Here is a 24,640-nt window from a genome sequence, read left to right on the forward strand (position 1 = left end):
ATTTTGTGACAAGCTGGGCAAGCGTTGCAAAGGACAGGCGTGTTTGCGGGGACTGAATTTTTTACCGGGTAGCTTGTGTGCCGTGCAGGTTGGCTTCTAGTAAAGCTTGCAGGCAGGAGTATTCCACAGATGTTGCCAACAGTACTAATAGAAAGAGAATTTCTGATTTGGAGTTATCCCTGTTTGTCCTGTAAACTTGATCTGATGGCTCAGGCAAAGGAAGAAAGGGTATGCTGTCCACTGTATCCTTCTAAAATGGCTCAGGTTTTATAGTCTGCACTTTCTAAACAAGCTGGAGACTAAGAAGTACCCATAGAGATTATTGCTTTCAGTAAGAATACACTAGGGAAATTTGCGGTCTGCTCTCAGACAGCTCATTGTTAGGAATGGCCAAAATTGACTCAATAAATTGGTTTTATTCACATTGCCCTGACTATAAACCTCAGGAGCCTTCCTTGCCTGAATTGATCCGTTCTGCCAGCGAAGGGGTGAGCTACGCGCGCACCGTCAGCCCATCCTGACGTGTGCTTGAAGGAGGAGGGAAGAGCTGTTGCCTTGTCCGAGGCAGCTTTCCCAACAGACATCCTCCTGTTCGAAGTTTCTGAAGCCTTGAGAAAAGGGTTTGGCTTTTAGGCATGCCCTCAGAAACTCGGAGAGGAAAGCGATGTGCAGAGAAGAGCCTCTCTTGGAAACCGTCTCACTGAGAGCGTCTTTTTGGGGCATCCCGTGAGGTTCGGGTGGGAGCTACTTATGGTCCTGGCTCTCGTCCGTACGCGCCGTGGGCTTTGCCTCTGGCAGCCCACCAAGTTGTTTTTGCTGCAGTCCGTCTCCAACTCCCCAGCTAATCCTGGCTGGGGCCAGTTTGTTTGATTTGTTCAAGCTGTTGGGCTGTGAAATTGCCACCCAGCCCGTTGTAGCTCCCAGTAGGCATTTTGCCTCTACCTGCTCTAAGGCTCGGTGCACCCGCAAACGGCCGGGCTTCTTGACTTGTTCCTCACCAGCTCCTCCCGTGTCTGTCATCAGCCTTGGTGGGGAGAAGAGCGTAGCAGCAGAAAGGTTGTGAATGGATTTCGTATCCATGTCCTCAACGTGCTCAGAAATGCTTTGGTTTCCAACAGGGACAAGGGCAACTTGTGGGTCAGCAAGTCCCAAACACCTTTATAACTTAAAACACAAACTGTAAGCCCATAGGCTTTCCCGTGGCCTTCGTTACCTTCTTCACAAAGACTTCATTTGACACCACAGTCAAATGCCTGTGTTCAAAACAAGTTTAAAAGGAGGAAGAATAAGAAACTGAGAGAGCAGGAAGGAGTCCGTTCCTCGGTGGTGCAGTTCTGGTGATGGGGCCTGAGCTTTATGGTCAGCTACTCATACAAAATCAGTCCGCAAATAGGTCCTCTATGTGCTTTTACAGCCTTTGATACATATGTCCAACCTACACAGAGGCACATGCAGTCCAGTATTTCCTTTGGCCACAGCAAATCCGGTGGTTGATCGGTTCCGCGCTCTGCTTGGGAAGTTGGCAACACAAACTTTTGAAGGGCAGAGAAAACTCCCCGTTCGCGTTTTCTTAGCTAAATTTGCTGGCCTCTGGAGGTCAGCTCTGATCTGAGGAGCAGGAGTTGGTAATGTATTCCTCTGTTGCGTCAACCCCAGGACTTTTTTTTTCTTCTCCTTGAAAAACCTCCCACCATCACCAGCCCAAGCCATCCGGTAGCAGCAGTGACAAAACAGCGTGCGCACACTGTAGATAACAAATGTGGGTAGTTGCTCCACTGATCGACCCTGCTTTGAGCAAACAGACAGTGCTCGCTGGTATGTTGCCAGCAGCAGAGGAATGTCTGGGAAATCTTTAAGGGGAAATCCCATCGTAGAGAGATTATGTGGTGTGACTGCGCTGTCTTTGGATGACAAATATGTGGGTTTTTGTTAATGTGCGGGATGAAGTTGTATTTTCAAGGTTTACCCCGATTTCTACGGCACCTGTTGGCTGTTGGAGTTGCAGTACCAGTCACGCTACAAAAATAATAGCGTGGTGCTGACAGTGAAATATAAGCAAACAGCAGCATCCATGAGCTCCTTGATGGTATTTGTGCATAGGAAGATGTAGCCTCATGCATCAAACGTCTTGTGGCAATGGATTCCCAATCCTTGAAAAGGAAGGGTTGGAGGGAGTGGGATGTTGTTTGCAGACCTCTCATCTTTGCTGAACATGAGCAGGTGAGACGTGCTGTGCTGGGTCAGGTGGTGGAATCTCTGTTTCTGTGTATGCACGTTTACCCCATCCATTGAGGATGTGGAGTTAGGGATGGGGGGCTCTCAAGCCAGGGTGTGCTTCTGCTCCCTGGTGGGAAGCTGCAGCCTGGGCTCTGCAAACGTGCCTTCCCACTGAGCAGATGGGATCTGTGGGGCTGCGCAGGCAGCTCAAGGCTGAGCACATTTGCTGGCGGCTATCCCCCTCCCCTGCTCTCCTGCATGCCCTTTGTTGGGGGCCAAGGTGGCTGAGAAAGTTTCTTTGCACTTATTGCCCAGGAAGAGCGACCTTCAGGCAGAGTAGTTCTTGGGAAAAAGCTTCCCCAACCGTGACAGATTTGACTATAAATCTCCAGTATTAATGCCCAGGTTCCCAAGGTCTGTCATCCTGCATGCTGGCAAGGCACGTGAGTCGCTCAAAAACAACGTACCGACTCATCAGTCATTTTGGAGGCATGTCAGAAAGCTGTTGCTGCAAGCGGGGAGGTTGAAGGAAGCCTCTGAGCATGCTTGTGGGGGGGTACACAGGACAGAGGGGAGAACATCCTCAGCTGGGAGCATGCACAGGCACCCCAAAACCTGAGAAGGCTGGGATTATGTCACGTGCAAGAGACAGAGTTGAAAGAGAAGGAAGAGGTTTGCACGAGGTCTTTAATTGCTCGAAAATATCTGGGGTGAGGAGGCTCAGGTCCGGAGTCCTGGAATTCTCATCGCTGTCAAATGGCTGAGACCCCCATGGGGTCAAGTCCAGCTGTGCAGTGGTCCTGAGCCCCATAGCTGCCCAGGGTGGGGGGTTTCATCCACCACGTTCTCCTCTACCCTTTTCAGTACTCGGTTTCTCTGTTATACCCCAAATTGCCCTGCGTTCTTTGGGAGCAGGCTGCAGATACTGCTTGAAGCCATGCACAGTTGGACTCGATGATCTTAAAGGTCCTTTCCAACCTAAATGATTCCATGATTCTATGATTTTCCTTTTCCGGGCTTGCCTTTGCGAGGGTTGCTGTCGGTTCTGGGCAGCGTTAGCGGTGAATAATGCCAGTGTCCAGCCAGCTGCCACCCGCTGCGGAAGGTCAACTCTGTTGTAAACGGTGACTTTATTTGGGTTTTTGGTGACTGTCTTCATGAATAATTCTGAAAGAGGAAAAGAGTGTCTCTTTTTTTCTTATGGAAAAAGGCAGGTTGTAAAATAGATGCAGTGTGAGTATCTCTTATTGGTACAGGTATTAAGATAGTTATGAATTTCTTGCACTTTGGGTCCTAGGAAAATCCTTCCCTTATTCCTTTCTCATTCACTCTTGGTTAATAAGGCTTATTAGCACTCTTTAATAACAACAGAGATAATAACGACGGGAGAAATTTTGGGAGCTACCTAGGCTAGGGTGCTCTCTGCATCGTCCCAAGGACAAGGGCTAGAATAAAGGACGACCAAAAGAGAGGGAGAAAGAAGAATGGTTGTCCTTTAATGGGAAGGAGGAAGAGAGGTGCATTTCTTGCTGATGGCAGGAAAATGTTCACCGCCCCCAGTGAAGCGCTGTATGTGCCTGTGGCGTGGCTGGTTTGGTGGAGTGAGTATAATTCAGGTTTTTCTTTGAGGTTTTTAGCTGTGTGTCATGCTGTGGACATTGCCAGCACCTGCCAAATACTGGGGCAGTGTCCCTGGGGCTGCAGGATTGCTCATCCTTTCAGGTCTGATGCATTAAGACTTGAGGGACCCTTGTCGGGCCAAATAGCTGGCCACGGCCTCGCCGTCTGCAAAGCATAGTTTCAGATGGAGAGATGGCTTTTCTTTGTCCAAGAAGTGGTCAAATAGCACAGAAAAGGTTCAGCTCTCTCCAATGTGTTTTCCCGGTTAAAACCCTTAGCACTGAGCTGCCCTCTCCATGCTTCCGTCGTGCCCTGGGGAGGAAGGCACACCGAGTTTAGACCCTGCTCTTTATCATGGGAATGGTGCTCTGAGCTTCCAGACCGGCTCCTTGGCCCCTCTGGCCCGTGCTTGCGGCGCGGTGCTATTCAGCGCAGCGCTGTGCAAAGCCCTTCAAGAGATGGAAGCTGAATTTGCCTGCAGGAGCTGGGAGCATAAGCGTGGATCGCCGAGAGGGCACTTGAGAAGCACAGGAGGTTTCTGAGATGCTGTGGAGGGGCTGGTTTTGCATGCGAGTTAGAGGCTGGTGCTGCCAAAGGGGCTGGAAAAATAGTCAACGTACGTGACGCAGCTGTCGGGGCAGAGGTGGCTGGGACTTGTCTCTGATGTGTACAAGTAGCTGTTGGCAAGCAGATGCTGAATTCGGTGGTCAATACCCATTGCTCCCTCAATCAGGGCTTCAGGGGAAAGAGAAGCTTTGAAAGTCTTTACTTTGAGCAATTGAAAGAAAAAGCCTAAAACTGTGACTTATTGGATCACTTTTCTCTTCATAGATTTCCACTTTTAGAACAGTCTGTGAAACCCCAGTGATTGCTTTCTTTTTCCCTTCAAACAACCCGGCAGCTGGGATTTAGCGTGGAGTTTTGTTTTTGGTTTGGATTTTAAAACGTTATTTGTTTTTTTACGTGTGACTAAGGGAGTTTTTTTTGAGCGCGGGCTGGTCTGGACACCAGGCGAGGGGTGCGTAGACTCAGCCACCCCTTGCAGCTCTCACCCAGCTTGCAGAAAGACCTGCGTGCAGCCAGGCTGTCACAGGTCACCTTGGCCATGGGGAATGTCCCAGGCTGACATGTGCTTAGGCTGGGGTCCTGCTGGGGTGACCCACACAGTGACTTGGGTGGAGCTCTTGGGAAGTCTACTGTTGAACACAGCAGCGCAGTGGGGTAAAGGACCAAGAACTCAAGGTCTTCCACTTGGTATCTCTTAAAATTGGGTCATCTGGCTGGTGGTCTGCCTGTCCCTAAAGTGAATGTAACGCTGTAGAGAAATGGCAGCTTGTAAAAGTAAGTGGTGGGTGAAAGCTGAGCCCTCATCTGCCTCATCCCATGTAGCTTTAGGTCTGCAGCTTGAGGGTTTGGCAAGCATCGCCGCTTCCCTGTGCAACGTTTGCTTCTCTGTCATCTTAACGTGGTGACAAAGATCACGAAAAACCTATTTCACTTCTCCTAAACATAAAAATTGTCTTGTTCTTAAACAGTAAAGACTTACCTAGGGTGTTGAGTGCCCCTCACCCTCTGCCAAAATGCAGCAATCTCTGGAGCAAAGCTTGGGAGATGGCTGCCTTGGAGCAACATGGTGTAGAAGACGAAAACTGTTCTTGTAGGAGGATTTGTGATTTCAGACATGTCACACTTGCTGTATAGGCTACGATTTGTGGTACACAGGCGAGGAGGAGTCCGGGCTTGTTGCGTGCCCGAGGGGTTACATCAGTCTTGGAAATAGCCCTTCACTACTTCCTTTCTCACCCCATTTTCACTTGCTGCTGTGATGAAATTCCTGCAGCAAATGTTCCCTGGAGTTTTGAGGCAAAACGCACCTGGGCAGATAGGATGCTGAATAAGGAGCCCCGCTGATGCTTGCAAGGTGTTGTGGAAGCTACTGAGAGATGTTTTCACTGGTGTTTTGCATAAAGACAATTAATTCTGGTATCCAACTCTGTTCTTGTTCTCTTTGTGACAACTTCTGTGCAAGTTGTTTTGTGTTTTTGAGGAAATTCAGGCAGGCTGAATACTCTGCGTTTGCGTGAGGATATGTTTTTGTGCAGGTGCTTCCACAGACCCTTGGAAAGCTCTTTCTGGAGGTACGTTGCATTCCATCAAGATGCAAAGGCGTTCCCACCTGACTGCAGTGACCATTTACATGATGCGAACAGCCAGTTGCCAACGCTGAGAGCAATAGTTGTAGGAGTATTTAGCAAGAAATCCTTTGTCTGAAAGATGTTTTTAATAAACTATTCATTGAATATATTCAAATAACAAATAAACTCCTGCAAATCCAAGTCTATTTGCAGACAACTCACAGATGAGAAAGGCTAAATTAATTGAACGCCTTAGTCACTAGGGATAATGGTCCAGCTGTAACAGAGATCTCCAGATGTTTGTTTGCAGAAGAGTATGCTTTCATAGGAAAAGAAAAACACTCGTGGGTATATTAACTCAGAAACAAGTTTACAGCTGTGTGCTTGTGCGCTCTGCCTTGCACTCCCACCAGCGACTGCGGAGCTCTGTTCCAAGGTTTCCTCTTGCAATAAACAGCCTCTTTATTTCTCGCTCATTGTCCTCCTGGCCATGTTTAGACATCTGTGACGTGCAAAGTGAGGTAATGGCCCTGTGAAAGCCTCCCAGGCTTCAACAAATATCACCCTCGCTGTGCTTTGGGGTGTACCACATGTTGCAAGTACAGCTGGACTGTTGCTTCTTCCAGTTTGGGCTGTTGCGGCATGACTTTCCCCTCTTATTTGGGTGGGTTTGCTGCACAGGACCGTAGATTGGGAGAACAAGATGCTGCGTGTTGTGTTATGGCTGCTCGGAGCTTGCAGGGACGAGTGGAAGAGTTTTGGTGGTTGGAAAGGGAGGAATGCTCTCAATTTAATTTCATCTACAGACTGGAGCTCTGCCCAGCTTCTACCGAAGGAGGTTGGCTTTATCAGTGCGCTCGAGTCATCAGTCCAGTGTGCTCCATCCATTTCCCTCGCTCTTATTTTGTTTCTGTTGTTAAACAGCCCAAGCTGGTTTTGAAGCCCCGTAGCTGAAGTGCCCCATTACTCACAGGCGAGAGGACAATAGAACATGGGGCCGCTCTTAAATGTCTCCCCACGTCGGCGTCATTAATAACTGTAATGCTGGCATCACTTGCTCCTAAATAGCCTCATTTATCAACAAGCAATTTACTGCAGCGCTGTGGCGGGGACGCAGATAAGCTTGTGCCTCAGATACCTAGGCACCACATGCCAAGTCTCTCCCCACCTTCTCTTTGGCATTTGAGAGGGAGGGAGGGAGGGTAGGAGATACTCCATCCAAGACGTGGCAGTCGTTGCCAGCCCCAAGGAGTTGGGTTGTGCTCGGAGGAAGGCAGCTTCAGGACCGGTGGATGAAGGGGTTGATGAGTTGCACGCGTTGTATTTCCCCAGGCTGTCACCTTTGTGGAGAGTCTTCCAAGTGTCTGGTTGTTTCTCTTGGTTCTCTTAAGGGTTTCGTTTGCTTTTCAGGGGGTGAGAAGAGCAGGAAATGTTGCCTTTCCGAAACTGGCCACCTTGGGCTTCAAATTTCTGGCCCGTGTCTGTGAGTCTTGCTTTTACTGCAGCCATATCTTGGAGATCAAGAGGTGCTAATTCAACTCCAGAGAGATAAATCAAGAAGGGATTTCACTGCATCTTCATTATAAACAGGCAGAATCCATCACCCAGCACATGTTCTGAAACCTCAGAGAGTTACGGTGACAGTCCAAGGCCAGTTTGCCTACGGATCTGAAGTCTGCAGACAAAAACCTGACCGCTGGTACCGTTTCCTTCGGCTTTGGTCTGTCAGCGGGACTTTGACGCACATACCAAAGCACACTTGTGCTGGAGCAAAGCATCCTGCAATATTTGGGCTGAGGATGGCTATATTTATTTGTTCCCCTGAACCATTCAGCGAGTGGAGCAGCTGGGCCATAGGCAAGCTGTAGCATGAAAGGTTTTGTATTCCCTGTGAGACTGAGAGTCTCGGGGATGTTTCATCTTTTGTAAGGCGCAGATGAGATTTCAAACAAGATGTGAATGAATCCCGCTCGAACTTCGCTTGCGCAAGTAAAATTTGCTGACGGTGTTTTTTTTTTCTGTTCCCCATTCATATTGATCAGCTCCTCAGCTTGACAGGGTTGCTGGTGGAGGAAGCGGCTCTTAGGCAGCACTATTTCAGAGGTGGCATTTTACACTCTGGCTCATCCCTCTTTCTGGAGCACAGCTGGTGCCGTACCGATGCGCCGTTGATGGAGCAGTTCAACGCTGATGTTCGCGTGACTTCTCCGTTGGGGTTGCTGACATCGTTGCCTTACTGTCCCGGGGGTTTCTTACACCCTACGGGTGTCTTGCAGTCCTGCTCAATGCCAGGACAGTCCGGGGACCTGGTCCGTAGGTGGTGTAATCTAACGAGCTTTATCTCTGACCTCATATTAATTGCAGAACAGCTTCTCTTTTCTAATTCACACAAAGCTATGTTACCTTGTCTAGGTAAGATGCAAACTACTGCATGTGTCCTCTTACTCATAAATCATTTATTTACACCAAGTAGCAAAGCACCTCATTAACTATACTTTGGGAGTCCTGCTTTTCTTCTGTTTGCCCCGGTGCATTTCTAGAAAGCTTGGTATGGCCAAAGAGAAGCAATAAACTTGAGGATGATGGGTCAGCTGCATCTTCTAGTCTCCTCTGCCCTCCCACTTTCTGCACGCGGTGAGAGATTGCAGTGGGCATGTACTCCTGTTTTTCCAAGTTGAGGAGAGGTGACTCCCATCTGAATGATCTCAGTGGAGCTCCTGTTTGTTCATTGCATCCACTAAGTAGAAAGTAATCCCTGGAGCTAGGATTCGGTTTCAGTCCTCACTACTTTCCCAGCCGCCGGAGCTGGTTGGTGCTTTCTGGACATATGGTAACTCTCAGTCTTCCACCTGCTCTGGGCCTCCCTTTCTGGGAGGGATGGCAACATCTTGTATGCCTTGGTGGCATGATTTGGCTTGATTATCCCCTAGGCAAGCCTCGTCTAATCTTTCCTAGTGAGAGTGCATGGCTTGCTTCAGCTGATTACCCAGTCTTTATGCCCGACTGAAAGATGCCTCTGAAAATATGGGTGCTCAGCCTCCCTGCTGCTACTTGGTTTTAGCTGGCAAGGCACCTCTCGGTAGCCAAAAAGGGTGGCTGCAACAGGTCACCTACTGAAATGGCTTCTTCTGACCTGTGAAGCTCTTTGCCTGGTGTCATGGTTTCTCTGGCAGCATCAGGAGTCTCTTCTTACCTCTGTTCTTGCCAGCTGGCACTTAAAATGCAAGCTGGCCTGGCTCTGTTTAGAAAATTAGTCCTCTGCCCTTTGGCTCTCCAAATGGGACTGACCCTAGCACTGTGGTGCTGCAGATGTAGTCTCTGCGCTTCTTTGTACAACTTGTTTCGTCAGTTGGCATAATTTCTTGCTTCTGGAAGCACGGTGACTCTACACTAACATCAGTCACTACAGAAAGCCCCCAGCCATGTGCTTCTGACCTCGAGATCCATATTAGAGTTCCCCCTAAGGATCAGCTTGGAGTGATTGCTTGGGAGGAGTTTTCCCCAAACCCTATCTTTGCACGTAGTCAGTAAAACTTCTGGGAGGAAAGTCTCCCCACTATGTCCATGAGGACTCTTAGCTGTCCCAAGAGAGGTGGGATGTCCTGCTCCTTGCCTGTGCTGCTTGGCTAGTTCATGTTGATGGGACAGCTGGCAACCACATCTTTTAAAGAAAAAGGCTTGCGACCCTAAGGAGGGACACTCAGCTTTCCTTAGTTCAGCTGCTATTTTCATGAAACTTGTAGGAACCCTATGGTTTTTCTGTGGTGCAAATTCTTCTCCCGTGTTGGGCTGTAACTTGCCAGGGAGGCTTTTGAGTTGTTGGGAAGAGGATGGTCATGGCCATTGCTGGGAGCGCCTGCTGTGGAGGGACTCGTGCAGCCTCTGGTGGGTCAGTGAATTAACTGGCCGTCCCACCTTACACGCGTATCCATATTTCAGAGGAGCGTGGTCTTCTAAAAGCTGGCCATCAAGGTAGGTGTTGGTACCTCAAAACGCTGCCTTCAAAAATAGCACTTGGGGAAGGAGGTGCTGCAGCCTGCCTGGGGTGTGGGATTTGTACAGATGGATGTGTGTGTGCATCATGGGCCCTTCCGATAAGGTGGGGAAATGTGAGTGTAAGGGCAGGTTTAGTGGTGAACACATCTCCCCAGCACCAAGTAGACTCGGTTAAATATCTCACCAGTGACCAGGTGTCCTGAGTGGCCTCTGCCTCCACCTTGGAGCTTGCCCAGGCACTGGTGGGAAACCAGGGCGAGGGCGAAGGTCTCACCATCACTGGTGATCTTGGTTTTCTGCCTGTTACTGAGCCACGATATTCATGCGGAGAACTGGGTGGTATTTCCCTCTACACTGGTGCCTGTGATGGAGTTTCCTTTGACCTAAGAGTGTTTAATTAGTTAAAAAACAAACTTTTTTCTTTTTGGAGGGAGGTGGGGAGGTTGGGAGAAGGCAGAAGGAACAAAGGAAATAGTCCTTATTCTTCCTGGGCTGTTTCTTATTTCAAAAACTAATTAGAAAAGGATATTCTATGGATTTAGGGTTTAAACTTTGTGTCAGAAATGTTAATCAAGACTGTATTAGCTAGATTTTCCTTGAGGAGTGTGTGTGAGGGGGTGCACAGAGTGTTGGGGGTGTTTCAGAGACAGGCACGAGGCGGCGTGGAGCAGTGCTCATGGAGATATTTGGCAGCACGGCCATGCAAAGAGAATGGGTTTGCCTTCGCAGGTGGGGGGCACCCTCTTCCCTTCTCCCTGGAGCTGCTAAAATTGGGGTTTGGATCTCATCTAGTCAGTGCTTCTGAGGCTATTCCAGGATCATTTTTGTAGCATCTTTTCCAGGCCAGTTTGAAAAGCCCCCAGGCGATGTTGGGGCTTTTTGCCATTATTTAACACCTCAGTAGATTTCACTGCTGGGAAGTTTCTGCTAACCCCAGATTTATGGTTGTTTCTTTGCTTTTTCAGTTCATCCTGCCTCCTCCCACCCCTATACGTGCGTCTCACGAATAGTTGTCGGTCACGTGGGGGCAGCTCCAAGGAGCAAGGCTGCATCTAATATTTGGGGTTTTTCAAGAATCCCCTTCCCCAGCCTCCTAGGCTAAGCTGCGTGGGTATCGATGATCGTCTCTGTCTAATTTCCAGTTGGCAGCGCTTGGAAATGAAGGCAACATTCCTGCCGTGTTGGAATTGGAAATGGTCTTGCCTGCTTTGTACCGTCTTGCCTATGCTCCTGAGAATTGCCCCGGTCTTCAGGAAACCTCGGGCTGAGTGCTTTCCTGGGCTGACGGGACATCGTGTGCATTCCTCTCTTCAGCTCCGTTTCCAGCTCTGCTGTAAAATATCAAGTTAATCTCCTGTGATTTTCCTTTGTAGCCCCACGATGCTCAGTGCTTATGCTTCTCTTGGTGTTTATTCCCGACCCGCTCCCCCTTTCACATTTACTCCCTAAGTTTACCAGCCACTCTGGAAAGTCTAAATACTTTAATTTCACAATTCCCCGCTGCTCCTCTCATTTTCTGACCCTTCTCAGACAAAGGTGCAAGCGAACCACCAGTTAATTTCCTTTTAAAATGAGTTTAAAACAAAGTGCCTTGAATGGTTGGCTCACCTGCAGACCTCATCCTTGCGATGGGGCTGCTCTCCTCGCTTGTGCTCTGCTTGGGAACAGGATCGCATCCCAGCTGGATCCGGCTCCTCTCCTTCCCTGCTCGGTTGTGGGGATGAAGAGGGAAGGACAGATATCAATAAAAGTGAATGAGACTTTTTGACAGAGCAGCTTCTGCGAGGGAACTTTTTTTTATGGTGCAAACAATGGATGGAGCAGAATTTGCATAAAACTCATTAGAAAAAAAGTACAAGTTTCATAAATCTTGTGATAAATTAATGCGATATCATTCCGAACATGATGTATTAATTTTAGGATGAAATGAATGGGTCTGTGATCATTGTTGGTAATTATGAGGCTCCCAGGCAGTTTGGAGAGGAAATTATTTTTAAGAGGGCTTTTTAAGTGCAGGAGCCCTTTTCACACCGGGAATATCTTAACAGACCCAGACTCCTTCTTTTATAAGTGTTCCTTTTTTTATTTTCCTCTCCTGGGGTTTTTATTTTTTGGATGCAATTGTATTTACTTCCCCCTTTCATGCTGGTACAGCCTATTCCTGCCCAAACAAAAGGCAACAGAAATCCTTTCAGTTATTGCAAACCATCCCTGTTCTCCCCTGTCCCCGGGATGGGCTGTGGGTTTTGTAGTGAAGCGGAGGGCAGGCATCGCTGGATCCCTGCCTGCTCGGGGAGGAGGAAGGAGAGGCCGGTACCCCCTGAGCCCGCTGCTGTTTGCAGGGTGTTTGCCCAGGGATGAGCGGGTGGTTTTTTTTTTTTCTTAATCCCTTTTTTTCCCAGGAAAATCTGGAGATGCCACAGCGATACGAAGTCGTATCGGTGATTTTGGCAGCAATACGCCAGCCTGGTTGGAGAGTTTTGGTTAATGAATGGCTGTCTCCAAGCCGAGGAGGTGCCAGCGAGTGAGCAAAGGCTGTGACCTCCACCCACTGCGAAGGCACAGCGCCGGCACAAAGACATACGTTTTAAACTGGTTTCAGAGGGCTTGCTTGATAGCTGCGTTGTTGTAAGACCTGTTTGAAGGTCAACGGAGGGAAATTGCTCCATCTTAACCATGTTGATGTAGGCGTTGACTTTAGATGGAAGTCAATTGCCCAGTGGCAGCATCTACCAGGAGAGCCTCGGGTATTCCGTTGACTTTAACGATAATGTTAAGACAGTTCAATGTACCATTGGTTTTTGTATTCCCTGCCCCTCATTTACCTTGTAAAGCTAACTGAAGTGTTTGGTAAGTAGCGAAGTAAACCAAAAAAAAGCCCTTTGTTATGGCCGCTCTTGGTGCGAAGGCTTGGCTCCGCTTTACCCGCTGCTGCGCTCTTCCCTTTAAACAGCTTTAAACACCCTTTTAAACACCTCTGCGAGAGCTGGGGGGAACGGAGGCAGGCAATGCCTCTTTCTGAGGTTTACCACCGGCTGTCAGGTCTGCTTATGGATTCCGTCTCGACACTGACTCCCCACTTAAAATAACTAAATGCAGCAGAGAAATTACAGGCTCTGTCTCCTGCTCTGGCGTTGAGCATCCGAGGAACTAGGAAAAACTGTCTGCTGTGCCTTTTGCTTCCCAGCTTGATAAACTCCCTCAGAAATGGTTTTGACTGCACAGATTTGTTTTCCCTCTTCTCTGTCACCTCTGTGTTTGGCTCCTTTCTCTCCGGTGCGTGATGGGTGATGGCAGTAGTGCACGAGGTTCCTGGACCAGCTTGTCCTGGGCTTTTTCTCCTATAATTGGCAAAGAGCTCCTGTTTTTCTGATGGCAGGAATTGCTTTTTTCTCCTTTATTTATTATGAGACCCTTTTTAAGAGGTGCTGTTGTGTCCCTGCCCTTTTTCACTCACTCTGCAGCACAGCAATCGGAGCGGAGGCAGCCTTGGTGGTGGGGTAAGCTGATGCTTCCCATTAGCACGTGGAAAGAGAAGGGTGTAACAGTTGAGCTCCACTTGAATTGTAGGAGCGGACACTTTTTTTGTTGAGTCGTTCGGGAAAGTTTTGGCTCAGGTGGTTGAGCCCCTTCTGAGAAGGAGGCCAGAGAGTGTCTGTTGAGGTTGTGTTTCTGAAATGAGCTGGTAGCCACCTCCTCTGGGAGAAAGGCTCGGGGATGGATGAGTGGGTTGCCCTTGTACCTGTGGTGTTGCTGTTAGGTATCCGTGAGCGTATCTGAATGATGTTGGCTGGGGGGTAGTCTCGGGGAGCTTGCGTGGCATGAGGTTTGATATTATTGTTCACCCGAGGCATGCAAGGAGCAAGGTCTTCCCTGCAGTAGCAGTCTGGAGCATGTGGTGGTTAGGCTCTGGGAGCCGACATCTTCTGTGTAACCTATGGCCACCTGTGGCACGGACAGGAAAAACCACTCCGGGAGGCTGGGACCTACTGGGAGGAAGGCAGGAATGAAGATGGAGAGACCCTGGTGCCTGCAAGAGGTTTTCTGGGACCAAGTGTGCTTTGGTTGCTCTCCTAGCCCCCCGCGCTGTGCCCACACTCGCATCCCCCCTTCACATCAGGTGGGGTCTCCTGTGCGCGCCCCGTCCTCTCTGGGCAAGCGGTGAAGCCTCATCCCGAGCACGAGAGCAGCTCCCACTTGCTGTGGCCTCCTGCTTGAAACTAGATTTTGCTTTATTTTCCTTGTTAGGGAGTCACTGTCCTTTCCTCTCCCTCACATTGCTCAGAGGTGGCATGTCGTAGGATTGCTCAGCAGCACAGAAATATTGGCATTTCATCTTTTCTTTTAAAAAAATCTTTGGGAAAACATCACGGAAGGGCTTTTTTTCTTCTTTTTTTTTTCTTTTCTGAAAGGTGAAAGAGAAAATGAATTACAGGCAAAGAAAAGGGAGCAGGTGACAAATGAGAAGAACAGGGTTTGAATTTCAAGATCAGATCCATCAAATCCTGACACCAAGAGCATCAGAGGCCAGCCTGCTGTGATGAACTGGGCTAATTGGAGATGCCTGTGCTGGGGTGACTGGGGCAGGAAGGCAGGGCTGCCGGCTGGCAGCTAAGGTCAATAGTGATTGTGGGAGAAGTGAATGGGATGTGATTGTCCCATCTCCTTTCCAAGGATGGAAGGAGAGGTGAGCCAAGGAAATCTGGTGGCAGCTACTTCGGAGCAAAAGCGTGGCAGTGGCCTTCACGTAAGGGGACTCCTTGCCGCAGGGTGCGGATGCTGAAATGACTTTTATGCAAATAAATTTGTGCTGGTTTGAGAAGTTGAATGGCAACTGAGGGCTGTCTGTGCCAGTTAGTGACCTTGGTCGAGGACCATAGGCATTGCTCTTGGCGTAAGGGCTGTCTCCCTGCTGCTTCCCTCCCCAGCGTGTCCGGTGCCTCTGATCCATTTGCTGCTGCTTCTTAGAAATGTCTGACTCTTTATTCCGCAACCCCCCTTGCCTGTCAGCTGAGTGCCTGTGGCGCTGGCAGCCTCTGGACCGCTCTCAGTAGCGGTGGCAGAAGATGCGGAGCCAAGAAGCTGCATGGTGGCTGTGCCCATAGATACGATCCAGGGCTCGGGAGGGGTGAGAAACAATGAGCCAAGGAGAAACAGGCACTGGCTTTTAAAAGCAGGGATTAAAATGCTTTTAATATTACAGCGTAGCTGATGCCTGAAGTCTTGAGCCCAAAAGCCAGCGCAGTCAGCAGAGACATTCCTGTTAACTCCAGTTGGGTATGGATCAGACCTTTTATGAGAGCATCTTATTAAGCAACTAATTAGAAACCTGCCCCTTCTGTTGAGTCCTGGTGCCCTCCATCCCACCCCATTCCCGTGCAGACTGTGTCAGCATCTTGCTCTGGCACCTTCTTCATCCTCTGGCTTTTTCCTGGACCCTGGGGCTCAGCACTTCCAAGACCCTCCAGGAGCTCTGGAGTTGGCTTTTTCTCCTTTCTCATCCCACTATAGAAAGCAAAACCAGTCGAGAGGAATTGGGAGTGCACAGCCCCTTTACCTACTTTCCTCCTTGGCAAAATGGAAGGGCAAGAAAAATATACAGGTTTACAGCTGCAAGGAAGATGCTGAGACAGGAGTTCTTGTGTGTGGCGGGGAAAGTACACCCCATAAACCAGGCAAACCTAAGAAAATTTAATAAAATCCTAGCAGGAATGAAACAAGAGGCAACACCACCAAAAAAAAAAGCTCCTGAGGTCAATCAAAGTTCAAGACTTGGAGAACGAAGAAAATCTGTGTATGTGTGAGAAAGAGGGAGAAGTAGCCGTGATTGAGAGAAAGGAGGCAAAAGCAGACAAGATAAATTGTGATTATCTGGTGGAATCAAGACACTTAACTGCCCTGTCTGATTCCTGAGGGGAAACAAATGGAGCCTATAACTTTATACTGCAGAAGGATAATTTGTCCCTGTTTCCCCAGCCCTCGCCGGAGCCAGGTCGGCACTTGGGCTTGTGGCAGCTCAAAGAGCATCCTCAGCGTGGCCCGGGGAGAGCCGGGGCAGGTTATTTTTCTTTGCAAGTGCCCTGAGAGGTGTTTCTGACATATGTGGAGCTCCCTGAGCCCTGCGTGCCCTGTCCGAGGGGGACCCTCTTCTTTTTGATGATTTCCCAGGGATACAGGCGCCCTTGTGTGAAGGTGCTAGCGCTGCTTTTGCAATCCTTTGGCAATTCCCCTGTTGTTCCCATGCAAGAGAGCGTGGAGTCCAGCTGCGGAGCTGAGTGTCGCTGGGTCGGGTGCTTGCCTTGGTCTGGCTTCACCTACGGATGGGACAACAGCACCTTCCCTGTGATCAGCCTGGAAAACGGGACTTCTTGTGGTCTGTTGAACACTGGCTGTGGCCCAGATGCTCCAGCTGTGTGTGTTCGCCTTGTGCTATCCAGCTAGTCTGCTCCTCCTCCCTTGGTGCAGTAAACTGAGAGGGGAGAAAAAAGATATGGGGAGGGGGAAAGAGGATTAAATAAATCGGTGCTAAAGGAATTGGTGGAAGGTAGCACGCCGAAACTTTTGTCGTGGTGGTGAAGGAGCCCAGGGTGCTCTGCCGCGGTCCTCTCTCGCTGCATCCTGCACTCCTGGTTTACACCACGCGCCCAACCTTAGCATTCTCCCAGGGTAAAGCTTGCAAAAGTCAGAATAACTAATGACAAAGTGATTGTGAAGTCTCATTTCTTATTTCAGGCAGCTGTTTCTCATTACCTTCTATTTAATTTATTTTGATCTGTATTTTATGCATGGGGTTTTTTTTTTGGTAATGAATTGGGAGGTGCCCTTAAGTTAGGATGGTGATTACTGGCTGATGGACAGGTAAGGGAATGGGTAAAATAGCTCTTAATTTTCAGGGCCTCACTTGTGAGGGTTTGTTTAAGATGGTATTTTCCTGTGATACAGGGAAACAACATACAGCTTCCACTTTAATGTTCTGAGCTGCCCTATTTACGTCCTAATGAAGTTTCTTGTTTCTAACAAATAAAAGGAAAGAAAAGTTGAGGAGGGTAGAGGTGCTGAATGTTCCCTTTCCTCTTTTTACCTGCTGCATCTGTCCTTGGTTTAGATACTCCTGGACCGGAGAGCAGTCAAGCCCAGCGTGCTGTTTCACAGGGATCTAACTTTGCACGTCTGCAGACCGGCAGGAGCAAGAAATGCGGGTGGGGTGATGCACTCTGTCCAGAAATGCCTTTCCTTGTTCTCCAGGTTTTCCTGAATTTAGGAACTAAATTCCCCGACAGTGGGAGGTAGCTGTAACGCAAAGAGACAGAGAAGAGTTAAACGTTCATTTGCTGGCTGATTTGTTATTTGTTTTGTTTTGTGCAAGTGGATTTGGGCACACAAGCCATGAATGTGACTATGATTAGAGCAGGGTGGGACATGGTTTTCCTATTCAGACAGGATTTTTAAGATTGTTTCCCTTCCACTCTCATGCGACCGAGAGACCTTTTGGAGTTTGAAGTATTTGCAGTTCCCCAGGGAATTGCAGACGCCCTGTTGATCTAGGGTTTTTGAATGAGATGTAAAGGGGGAAAGTCTGTTTCTCCCATTAAATTTGGCAGAATAGAGAGGTATGACCCTGATTTGTCTTGCCCTAGTTACTGGCTTTTGCTGCCGTGGGGACAGTCACAGTCTTGCTTCTTTCCTGGGGCAAAGAAACCTTTGCTAAGGATGGCTTCAGACGTCCTCCAAAATAAAACCAAGCCAGTAGCTTGTTTCATATCAAGGCTCCGAGGTTTGAGAAATGTAGGGTCACTTCGCATCTCCAGGGTTGGCTTCACTGAAGAGATGGGAATGTTGCAGATGAACCAGCAGACCGCAGTGGTTTGGATAAGGACTCTTGTTTTCTGGTCTTTGTCCAAAATGTCTTTCATCGTGACCCGTCACTTGCTTGCGCCTGTGTTGGCGGAAGGAATTTTTTTTCCCCAGTGGTTAATTCTAGTTGCTCTTTTTAAAACAACTGCTATTCCTTTTTCTAATAGAAATCCATCTAGGTTTGGGCACTGAGTCTTGCTGTGCTTTCTTGCTCTGGAATAGCCATCTTAAGTCTTACATTTTGTCCTCTTCATGGATGTGCTTGAGATGGCCTGAGTCATCTCGCTCTTCTTTGTCATAAATGTAGCAGTTCAAGCTTTTAAAGCCCTTGTTAAGTGTAAAGTATTTTTGCTAGCTCTCGAATGTTTGTGGCATCCTCTTGCATCCAGTCCTGAAGATGACTCGGCCAGTCAAGCAGCTTGCAGAATTGTACTCGTGGTAGAACCGGCTATATACCCCTAAAGTCACTCCTCCAAATTGCACCATGGCTCTGCCGGCCAGGGCGTGGGAAGAGGTCCTTGCATGCTTGGACCCCTCGCCCTACCAGAATGGCTGGTTTTGGGATGCCCTCCTCTGCAGTTGTGGTTCACCAGCCTTTTTCAAGGGCGTTTGGAAAACAGATTTTTACCAAACAAGCCCAAATTACCAAGCGCTTCACCTGGCTGCTTGGTCCACCCCGTTAATTTGGCATGCTGTCACCTGAGTTTGTACCGACAGCAATTTTGCGTCATGCTAGGATGTCCCCCCGACCGCAGTTGGTGGCCTTGGGACCTGCCAGGCAGCTGGGTCCTCGCTCGAGTGCGTTTAGTCAATGTCGTGCAGCGCTAAATTTTTAATCAGAAAGTCACACAGTGCTAAGTCAAATGCCTTACAAAAGTCTATTATTTCTTCACAGTTACCTTTATCTGCCAAAATTGTAATCTCATCAAAGAATAAAATCAGGTTTGTTTGACAAGGCCTATTTTCCATAAAATCATGTTGACTGGCATTAATTATGTTCCTATCATTTAATTCTTTATTAATGGAATCTTATATCAGCTTTTTCTATTATTTCCACTGTGATTGATGTCAGCCCAACCGGTCGGTAATTGCCCGGGTCGCTCTGCTTGCCGAGCTGTGCCGCCGTGTTTGCCCTCCGATCTGCCGAGCTTCCCTTCTCTTCCCAGATGGATGGAATTTTGGCACCTGTTCTCCTTGGCCAGATGATTTGGGGCTGGGGGGTGCTCTCATACTGCCAAAGGTGGCTCTTGCAGAGGTTGTCCCTCCCACCCCATCCTTGGGCCAGGCGGCTAAGGGGGTCTCCCATCCTTATCTCCACCCACCAGCTTTTTTTCCTCCTATTTTCTCCCCTGTCCTGCTGTGGTGGGGACTGAGAGCAGCTGGGTGGGTGACAGGCAGCCAGCCATGGTCAACACACCACACTAGACTTAGAATGTTCTCAGAGGTGTCATGGAGAGGCCCAAAAATGATCCGAGCAGGTTCTTATGGGGCTGAAATGAGGCTCCAAGGGTGGTGGCGATCCCTTGCTTTCAAAGCAGTAGAAGTTGTCCCGCTCTGGGAGCGGCATGGAGATCATAAACAGGACATGTGGCTCCCATGCAGCAACTTCAGCTCTCGGGTGTGGTCAGGAAGAGACATTTGCAACTGTGCGCCTGCAGGGGATGGCGGAGCTGGGGTATTCAGGACGCTGCAGAAGATGGTTTCAAACACGATTTGGCAGAAGGTAGTGATGGATATTTCCTAGCATCTCTCATGCTCTCTGGGTGTGTGGGCTCCACATCTGTCAAAAAGACCAGCGCTTGCTGCGGTGTTTAAAACAAACCCTGGGTCTGTCTCCAGGCCCTGTGGCCATCACGTCCTTGCTTTTGGCCTTGGGATCTTTGCTTTTAACCTGGAAATGTTGTTGTGTCTGCTGGTGGTACCCCTCGGTGGGGGTGACGGAGGCTGGTAGGTGCTTGCCCAGAAGAGGCATGGGTTCCTCCACTGTCTCTAGTGCCTGAGATGGCCATGCTTCTGCTGAGCTGACATGACCCTCTTTTGATAAGGGCGAGGGAGGAGAGGAGCTGTGGTACAGTTTATCTGTGCTGGAGAGAACAGTAGGACCATGCTTGACTCCCCTTGCTGCTGTATAAATGTTTGAGGCATTGTAGCACCATGGGAAAATAGTTTGGGGGTGACTTAAGGGAGGAAGGTGGCAGACCTGAATGTTTTCAGGATTTCTTCCCTTCTGTCCCATTTGGCTCATGATTTCTTTCCTCTCCGTCTCTCCCAGGTTCCTCGGTGACTCAGCTGCTGGCCCGGGACCTGGACAACGACCCGCTGGTCTTCGGTGTGGTCGGGGAGGAGGCCAGCCGGTTCTTCGCCGTGGAGAGCGTGACCGGTGTTGTCTGGCTCAGGCAGCCCTTGGACAGAGAGGTGATGCTGCTTTCTGCTGAGAGCATCCTCTGCTGAGGGGAGGGGAAAACAGGCTTCACTGGGATGAATGGTGGCTCTCCACCTTTTGTGGCAGCTGAGATGCAGCCTGGGTGTCGTTCCCCCACGGAGTGGGGAATCCAGGGAATCCCGATGTGTCCCCATCAGGGTCTGTCCCTAGCCAGCCTGTCACCGTGGGGACGGAGGGGATAAGCAGGGTGCTCTGGCTCCATCTGGCTTGTTGGTTTTCCTGGATCCCAGAATAATATCTGCGAGTTCAAAAGTAAAGAAAATAATAAACGGAGATGATCTACCAAAGAGCAGGATGCTCATACATGCAGGGAAATTTACAGGCTGCCTCTTTAAACCTGTATTCCAAATAAATCCTTTACTATTTAAAACAACGTGGGAAGAGAGGTGAGATATCCCTGCTTACTCAATCTCCTCAGGACTTTTCATCACCTTGTGGATTCAGGCTGCTGGATGCTAAATTTGGCAAGGTTCTTGTCTTGAAGCTGTTTCACACCGCTGTCTTCAGTGGTAGTTTTGGTGTGCAAAGACAGGGTAATCCCATCCAGGTGCCTGTTTTACAACAGCCCTGGCCCTTGCCGCATTCCTGGAGCGAGGAGGAAGGAATAGCAGAGGAGCTTAGTAAGACTAGGAAAATACTCTACAACTTGGGCAACGTGCTTAACTGCCCCGCGCTCCTGTTGCCTGTGTTTAGTACTTTTGCCGGTGGCAGCGTCGTGAAGATAAAACCCATTAACCCACCTCAGGCGCTGGGGGTCCGGGTCGGAGCCAGCCAGACGTGGGGATGCGGAGGAGCGGGGCGGTGGATGCTGCTCAGGCTGGGTGAAGGCAAACCCAATTTCACAGCGTTAAGAGCGAGGCTCTGGAAAAATAAAGCGTTTTTTCTTCACCCCTTTCCCCTCCGCCTCCCCGTGCCAACATCTGCTGGCGTGAGTCATAAATCTTCTCTTATTCAAAAGTCTACCGCTTCCCAATACTTACGATAACAGCTTAAGCCAGGGAGGGTGATCGATAGATTTTAGGTGGCTTTTGGTGGAGGGTGGGAAGGGAAGGAGCTGAGCAGAGCTTGCATGCGTGGCCAGGCTGAACCGGGAGAGGAGCCTGCACCCATCAACCCATCCCAGGGGCTCAAAAGTCAGGGATACATGGAAGAGGGTGAAGACAGACGTATGCATAACTTGGTATGGATAAGGGAAAGGTGTAAATGACAATTCATGGTGGAGGAAGCAGGATGGGAAGGCATGGAGGCGGACAGCACTCTGGGAGCAGAAAACACTGGTCTGGATGCACACCTTCAAAAAGTCAGGGGAGAGAAAGCCGTACAAGAAAAGTGGTGGGGAAAGAAAAGCGAGAGATCAATTCTTGTATAATGGAGGAGAAAAAGAGAGACTTGAAAAGGGAGAGGGAGTCATAGTAAGGTAAACGATGCAGGAAAAGGGAAAATAGAGAAAAAGAGGAAGAAGCGAATGTATAGAGGCAGAACAATTTTAAAAACATTTTTCACTCCCACAAAGATTAGAAGGAAAACAGGTTTAAAAAAAAAAAAGACAAACCCTGAGCCTAAAAAAAGTAGGTGCTAAAATGAAGGGTGGAGACAGAAATCAGCAGGTGGCAGCTTTCTCTGATTATTTTATGAAGTTTTTAAAATTAAATGCTCAACAGGTTGTTTCTTCTCTCCTGTTCTGCTTTCTTCCCTGCCGCTTTGTCGCTCGCGGCGGCAGTCGTGGGTAGGGGGGAAGCAGGGGTGAAAGATGCGGATGCGGCGGGGTGGGACGGCGCGAGGGGCAGATGCTCCCCTCTCCCTCGGTGTTTCAGTTCTCCGTTCTGCCTACAAGCACTGCCCCAAGGAGGGAGCTCAGAAAGGCTTTCTCAGGTTGAATTCCCCAGCTGTTTGGATGGGGGGCAGATGTGGGGGCAGGAGGGGTGCGCGCTCTGGTAAGCTGTTCCCCAAAGCCTTCTCCAAGATGAACTGCTACCCTGGGGCAAGCAGGGCTCCTGGTCTGGGCACCGGCGGCTGCTGCCTCTCCCTGAGCCGTTCTTATTAGGAACAAACCAAGCAAATCTGCAGCACGGAGAGCAGTTTCAAGCTTGCTTTCCAGCACGATGCTTTGGAAACCTCAAGTCGGTGTTCTCCAGCGGCTGAGGCAGGGCAGGGGCACTGGGGGTGGGAAGGGGTGCTGGAGGAGGAAGGGATTGCTGGGGCTGGGGGAACCGAAACACCAGACGGTGCCCAGTTACCCGGTAGGTGTGGTGGTACGAGTCCTGCTGTCCATCCCTGTGTGATTCCTTGGTAAAACGTGAGCGAAGTGATCGCTGGTGGAAAAGAAAGGTCAGGAAGAGGTCTGCCTCCACTAGCAATACCCCCCTGCCCTGCCACCGAAATAATCCCCTCTTCCCCACTTGTCCCTCACACCAGCACCACTGACTTTAATATATTGCAATTTCAGACCAAGCTGTTAATTTAGTTAAAGCAATAAGGGGCAGAGAGGACCTCACAGGTATTTTTTGAATGAGCTTATGAGATTTCAGCTGGTTCTTACTACAGACCCTGGGCTTATCCGAGCTTTCCCAGCTATGCGATATCCCAAGAACTGCTGCATGGCAGTGAAATTGGGAAAGCAGCAGCGAGATTTAGATGTCCTCAGTGAGGCTGTGGTGTATTGTCATCTCGAACACAGCTTTTTCTTTGGACTTTCTTCTCTTTTTGCATCGTCCCTGTATCTTGCAGTCGGAGATGGTGCCGGGTCACAGTACACCGTGGGTGGAAAACTGCTTTTCTCTGCCTTGCGCTTATTCCCTCTCGCCGCTACAAGCAGGCAGCCTGCGGCAGCGGGGACCGGGCGGGCGTGCAAAGAGAGCTGGGGCTTGCTGGCACGCCGCAGAAGGTTAAACAGCGGGCTCCTCTCATCTGCTTTAGCCTAGTCGTCTGTTTAAAGCGCTCGGCTGCTAGTCGGGGAGTCAGTTCCTTAGTCTCCGCGTTCTCCTGACCCAGGGCAGAGCAGCTCTCCGTGCCTGTGAAATACACGGGAGCCCCGCTGACATTAATATTTCTCAGCATTTTATACTCAACATAGGTAATTGCACTCAAGCGCCTCTTCTCTTCTTGAAGGTCCTGAAAGCATTTTGCATGTAATAATATTGGCTGAAAGTCCCAAGCCTGCCATCTGCAGATAAACACTACAGTATCTTTAATTATATGTTTTTCTTCTCCTTCCCTTTCAGACTAAGTCAGAATTCACGGTTGAATTTTCTGTCAGCGACAGCCAAGGGGTAAGTGTGACTTCTCATTTCATGGTCTGCGGCACGGGCGGAGGGGAGCGGGGAGGATGAGCGTGGGGTGCCGGGGGACCTTCTGCATCGTGCCAGGGGAGTCTGGGGAGTGGGACCACCCCTGGCCATCGCTTGCCGAAAGCCCAAGTCAGAAAAAGCAGCCACAAGCTTGCTTCAGGTTTTAAATCCGTGCATAAAGCTGACCCCCGCTCCCTGTCGTTATTCCCGTGGCCGCAGGTTATCAAAGGGACGGTCAACATCCAAGTCGGAGACGTGAATGACAATGCCCCGCGGTTCCACAACCAGCCCTACAGCGTCCGCATCCCGGAGGTAGGGATCGCCGCAGCCTCTCTGCGCAGCCCGGCTTCTGGCTCTTCCCTCGGTGGCCACGCTTGCTGCCTGGTTGCTGCCACAGAGCTGTCTGCCCGGCTGCCTGAGGGCCACCAACGTATGGGACTGTCCTCCTGCCCCAGCCCCTCACTGTGCTTGGGGGGAGGATTAAACCTCTGGAAGTTATTGTTGCCTGAAAATAGGCAGAAGCAAAGTGACGGCATTTTGGGTGTTGGGGGAAGGCAGGTGGAAGAGGAGGTTTGGAGCTCAGAGCCTTTGCAGCCTTGGTGATGTCTTTCCCGTGATAGATGTAAAGTGTGAAAATAGCTGTAAATGGGAATCTGTTTCTTTTTCTCTTCCTTTGAGGCGGGGGGGGATGTGCGGCTCTTGTCACAGAGGTGACCTGAGGCAGGACTAAATATTTCTCCGAATGCCTGGTTTCTGGCAGGGTCCTGCCCAAAGTCTTCTGCCCTTGCTGGTGGTTTCCTTTCACACCTCCGTAGCAGGACTCGTCCCATGATGTCCTAGGACTAAAGTAGTTAGGAAGGGACCACAGAAGATCATCTGGCCCAAGCTCCCACCAAAGCAGAGAGAATTTTCCTGTTAGATCAGGTTGCTCAGGGCTTTATCCAGCCAAGTGTTGAATATCTCCAAGGACGGAGTTTCCAGAGCCTTCTGGCACTCTCGCTCTGTGCCGGAGTTGCAAAGGAGGTGACACCTAGTCATGCCGTCAGGGAGAGCTTCCGCACCTAGAGCTCAGCTTGGCTGAAATACGC

General features: G+C 49.7%; 1 protein-coding gene across 1 annotated transcript in view; it reads left to right on the plus strand.

Annotated features, from left to right (window-relative positions):
- Positions 1 to 24,640, plus strand: part of CDH23 (cadherin related 23) — a 201,700-nt gene that overhangs the window by 18,580 nt on the left and 158,480 nt on the right. The window contains exons 3-5 of the mRNA XM_059821557.1: positions 20,095 to 20,237; positions 23,487 to 23,534; positions 23,772 to 23,864. Coding sequence (XP_059677540.1) covers positions 20,095 to 20,237; positions 23,487 to 23,534; positions 23,772 to 23,864 — 284 coding nt within the window. The remainder of the gene's footprint in view (positions 1 to 20,094; positions 20,238 to 23,486; positions 23,535 to 23,771; positions 23,865 to 24,640) is intronic.

This window comes from Gavia stellata, chromosome 9, assembly GCF_030936135.1.
Source record: "Gavia stellata isolate bGavSte3 chromosome 9, bGavSte3.hap2, whole genome shotgun sequence".
In the NCBI taxonomy this organism is placed as follows: Eukaryota; Metazoa; Chordata; class Aves; order Gaviiformes; family Gaviidae; genus Gavia; species Gavia stellata.